Raw genomic sequence first — 4758 nt, forward strand, 5'->3', positions numbered from 1 at the left:
CAAAAAAATAAAGCATTTTCCCCAAGCTAAAGCAAAAGAGGAAATAATTTCATGCTGCATGAACAGGGAATGAACATGGTACTACCTTGCTGCTCAAAATTAGGTAGCAAATAAATTCAGATCAATGTGTTCAATTAAACTGATGTCCCAACTCCCAAGTTTGATGAACACCTAAAGTCTGAGCAAGAGCAACATATAACTATAGTAGACACTGATCACGGAATATTAATCAGTTAGCAACATTAGGTTCCCAAATGAATAGCAATCAGAACTTCAGAATGGCCTAAATGGTTCCATATCATAACGTATAAAATCATACATACATAGAAAATAGTTGTAGAAATTAGTATGACATATGTATCTTGTGACCAAACAAATATGAAACTGAAACTGACAAGCAGAGGCAACTACTTCGTGTGACCATCGACAACGTTCTGTTCTATGGCTTCGAAAAGACAAATTTCCGATGCTTTAGAGTCGGCATAATATCAATAATAATGCCATCTAAAAGGTTGCTAGGTGATGGCAGCAGAGGTAACCAGATGAGACTATTTGGTTGATGTGCTGAGCTGCAGATGAAATGATGGAGGTGTTGAACGCTTCAAAGCATCAGTTTCAGTGCTGTTTCTTGTCGGCTAACATTGGTATCTTTGACAGAACCTTCTCATCGAACACTGCATATTGCTTCTTGAGCTCGATCAGGGCCTTCTCACCCACAACATCGACTTCGTCTTCATATTTCTCATAGAGCATGGGGAGCGTGTATGCCATCAGGAAAACTGCAGACGGTAGCCAAATTCAGAATGATAGACAGAACATTGCTTGGACAAGTTTACTTTATTTTCATGCTTCTCTGAACCTATGATTTTTGATGCAATGTAAGTAGACAGTCTGTTAGCACACATTTAAAGTTCACATTGGAGATATCATGTATATCAAGTTCTTCAAATTTTGAAAAGTGAAAGCGATCATATGTATGCACAGAAGACCTAGGAATGGTCATTTAGTTTTCAAAGTATTATTCAGGTTAACCAGAATAACATACATCAGACGCTTTCAGAAGACACTAATAAATTAATTTGTAATTACTAGAAAGGGGCTTACTAGTGTAAGACAGTGTCAGGAAGCTGAAGCAGCCCCCAATTATAGAAATGAACCACAGGATTCCAATTGACTGCAAGAGAATTGTGCCGGTATGAGAATACTGCATCAATCAAATAAGATGCACCAGAAGAAAAGTAACAGAAAGAACAGATGGCGCAACTCAACTTACCTTGAGGTATGTTTTAAGGTCTTTACCGGAAGCAACACTTTGCAAGGTGATGAAAGCCTCATTGATTTCTTTCCTCAGAACATGAGCTATTATCATGCATTGGGTTTCAGATAAAATGACCTCAGGGAACTTTGGAGGAGACCTGCGAATCCTAAGATGTTATATATCTCCTTCAAATAAAAAATCATCTATACTGTATATGATCTAACGGCCAAAGAATGAAGGCGAATCTAACGGCATATTAATTAGTTCCCTCGTAAAACTAGTACTCCCTCGGATCCATATTACTTGTCGCTAGTTTAGTACAAAGTTAGTACAACTTTGTACTAAACCAGCGACAAGTAATAAGGATCGGAGGGAGTAATTATCTTTCACAACCGGAAAAGGTCGATCCTCTATGCTAAAACAAAGCACACAGAAGAGGGGAGTGGAGGAGGATGAGGCAGAGCAAAAGAAGCAGCGGAGGAGACGAGACCTGTTGATGAAGGATGCAGCGTTGGACCAGACGAAGCTGACGGTGAGGAAGATGATGAGCAAGTGGCAGAGGAAGGTGAGGAGGTGGTAGCCGATGCCCTCGAACAGCAACCAGATGACGGTCACCCCGCCCAGGATGCTCCCGGACTTCTGCTTGTCCCTCCACATCACAAGATCAGCAGCTGACCAAAACAGAAGGCATTAGTTAGTAATTATCAGGTGTCCGTTTCATCGATCGGTTTTCACAGGCATCGTTCTCCATTGTTGCACGTACCTTTGCCTCCGCCAAGGACGTTGTGGAGCGGATGCTTCCTGCCAAACAGGTGCTTCTTCTTGGATTTATGCGACTTCTTGTCGTCGTCGTCGTCCGAGGACGACGAATCCTTCTTGAACTCATGGATCTTGTCGCCGATCTTGTCGCCAATCTTTTCCAGGAGCGACCCGTGCTCCTCGCTTTCGGACATCATCCCCTCCCGGGCCTAACCTTCGTCGCACAAACACAGCAAAGGCCAGGACATCATCACAGAGGCTAACGAATCACATCCAACAACCCTAACGCTGAGATCAGCGCGATTTCACAAAGGTTATCTATCACACATGATGCGAATGACATCTAGTACAACACGCATCATCTACATTCTGCTTTGGCAGATTAGACAGGTCGTTCCGACGAAATCGATATTCTTCACTAAATGAACGTAAGATCTATGAGAAATGGAGAGAGATCATGCAAGAACCTGCTCGATGGACCTAGGAAACCCAAAGATCAAGGATAGTACATTGGAAAAGGAAATCAGATCGATGTTGGATACTTACGGTGAGGCGATGGGCGGTTTATTTACCCTCTCCCTTGTTCTTGCCGTGCGGTTATAATTTATTCTTGATTTTACCCCCCTCCCCTGCCTCCTCTATCTCTCGGTAACTCTTCCTTTTTCCCTTCCGTTTTGCTTCGGGAGAAAACCGAAATGGGAGGGATGGCGCTGCCGATATAAACGGTCGGGAGCCAAAGGCGGGGACGCTATTTAACGCCTCGATCGTCCAGTTAAATAGGACGATTAGCCGTGGACGGGGGCCCGCGGGACTCGGGAGAAAACTACTCGTGTGGTAGTGAACCTCGCATGCGGCGTTGCCTCGTTGGGGTCGGGATGTAGGCCTGTGGCCTTCCAGGTAAACAGGAATTGTCTCATAAAAAAGTGTAGTAATTACTATTTACTTCAGATATTGTTATAAGTTGATAGTTTAAGTTAAGGAGAATTGGAGTTTCAAAAAAAAAAGTTAAGGAGAATTGAACATAGCTCAGCTAGCAAGGCGCGAGAGTTCACAACCAGTCCACCAGGGTTCAAGTCTCGACTTGAGCATTTGATGCTCATAAAGTTTTCTTCTATAAAAAAAATGCCAACAGGTTAGTCTAGCCCATGTTGGTCTTGTTTTTTTTGATAGTTTAAGTTAAGCCAGACTTGTTTTGTTTCTTCTCAATCAAGTTACAAAGGGATATATTGTGTTAACTAAAAGGGGAGTTAGTACCTAATTTCGTCAGTACCCTACCCTCCCATCGATGGAAACCCACCCTCCCACCGATCTTTTCTATCCTCGCACGAACCGGTGGAGAAAACCTCCGAAAAAAGCCGGCCGATGAAACCTACTTGAACCCCCTACAAGATGCCTATCCGCACGTCCGCAATCCCGCTCCTTTCCCTCCCTCCCGCGAGTGGTATCCCTATGCTACGCCGCCTCCCTCCATCGCGATCCCCGGCGGGCCGCCGACCGCACCACCTGCCGTCCAAGTAAACATGAATTGTCTTCAAAAATAAAATGTACTTCGGAGATTGTTAAGTTGATAGTTAATTTAAGACAAACTTATTTTGTTTCTTCTCAACCAAGTTACAAAGCGATGTACTAAGAGCATCTCGAACAGCTCCCCTATTCCCCAAAAAAATCATGTATAGGGGATTTTTTTTTTTTTGCAGGTAATGTATAGGGGAAGTTGACGTAAAAAACATGCTTAGACAGTTTTTCTAAACCCAATAATTTTTAGAATCTCACCCAAAAAAACACCTCATCTTCCCTTATATTTTTTTAATACATGCCACATCAGCCCGCCGCCTTGCTGCCGCACGTCGCCGGCTACGGAAGCTCCGCGGCCTCGCCGCTGCACACCACAGATCATCGGAGCTCCACCAGAGTCTTCCATGCATGCACGCACGCACGCGCGCGAGAGATTTTAGACACAGACAGATAAGGCACACATGTCAGGCTAATTGCAGGGAAATTTGTATTGGGGATCTGCTATAGCAGTGTATCTGTATCTGAGAAATCCGATAATTTATTGAGAGAGCCCCAAAATGCACTTATAAGGGAAGGTTCTTGGGAAACCGTTGGAGATGCTCTAAGTACCACATTATATAGATGGTAAAGAAAACTATAAAACTACAACTTGCTTCTTACATGCGAACAAAGATTGCTCACCGATATTTTCTTAGAAATACCTGTAATTTTATTCATGCTCTTTATCACTGGGAGAATATCAAGTAATACCATCACTTGAGTGCTACCATGATAACCGTTTGAATTTTTTTTATTTTAGATGTGTCACATCTGGATCTCTCTTTTTTGTTTCTCTTTGTGTATTTCGGATTTTGATCTGAATTTTTTAAAGGTTGTAGACACATATGTGATGAATATTCACAATTTTGTGCTGCGACGGCTGCGATGACAGCAATGTTGTGCGTGGTGGTGGTGGTGACGCTGGTGGCACAGTCCGTGGTCTACCTTGTGTGCAAGAACTACCACCAGAACCGAAGAACACTACTGGGAAAATATTTAGTACTCCCAATCCTAGGGTGCTCCCGGTGCTCCAAAACTCGGTAGCACATTTGTGACTGTTCAAAAATATCTGAAAAAAATTCAGCACATTGACACAACATCAAAGTATGTTGTCAAAAAATATGAAATCAAAATTCAAAATATAGCTTCAGAAACATAAATGACAAATTCCACAGTAAATAGTACAC

The 4758-nt window shown here is 42.7% G+C and overlaps 1 protein-coding gene across 2 annotated transcripts; it reads right to left on the bottom strand.

The window, feature by feature from the left end:
- Positions 1-272: 272 nt before the first annotated feature.
- Positions 273-2717, bottom strand: LOC147990100 (reticulon-like protein B1). Of its 2 annotated transcripts, none has more exons than XM_087547581.1 (6): positions 2564-2717; positions 2022-2226; positions 1749-1929; positions 1274-1415; positions 1105-1174; positions 273-779 (listed from the first exon to the last, which is right to left on the bottom strand). In XM_087547581.1, the coding sequence occupies exons 2-6, from the start codon at positions 2212-2214 to the stop codon at positions 616-618; spliced, it is 750 nt and encodes a 249-aa protein (XP_087403707.1). In that variant the 5' UTR covers positions 2215-2226; positions 2564-2717; the 3' UTR covers positions 273-615. The 2 variants fall into 2 exon arrangements, with proteins under 2 accessions (XP_087403707.1, XP_087403708.1); XM_087547582.1 differs by having other exon boundaries at positions 2022-2231; positions 2564-2698.
- Between the last annotated feature and the right edge of the window lie 2041 nt (positions 2718-4758).

Source organism: Triticum urartu, chromosome 1A, assembly GCF_056163025.1.
Source record: "Triticum urartu cultivar PI428250 chromosome 1A, HENAU_Tu73, whole genome shotgun sequence".
Taxonomy (NCBI): Eukaryota; Viridiplantae; Streptophyta; class Magnoliopsida; order Poales; family Poaceae; genus Triticum; species Triticum urartu.

Bases quoted from the DNA above. Each gene is read 5' to 3' on its own strand.
- LOC147990100 (XM_087547581.1), bottom strand. From the start codon at position 2,214: ATGATGTCCGAAAGCGAGGAGCACGGGTCGCTCCTGGAAAAGATTGGC. The intron at 1,930-2,021 runs GTACGTGCAACA...TGTTTTGGTCAG, and splicing joins CGTCCTTGGCGGAGGCAAAG to CTGCTGATCTTGTGATGTGG. The intron at 1,416-1,748 runs GTCTCGTCTCCT...TAGGATTCGCAG, and splicing joins GCTGCATCCTTCATCAACAG to GTCTCCTCCAAAGTTCCCTG.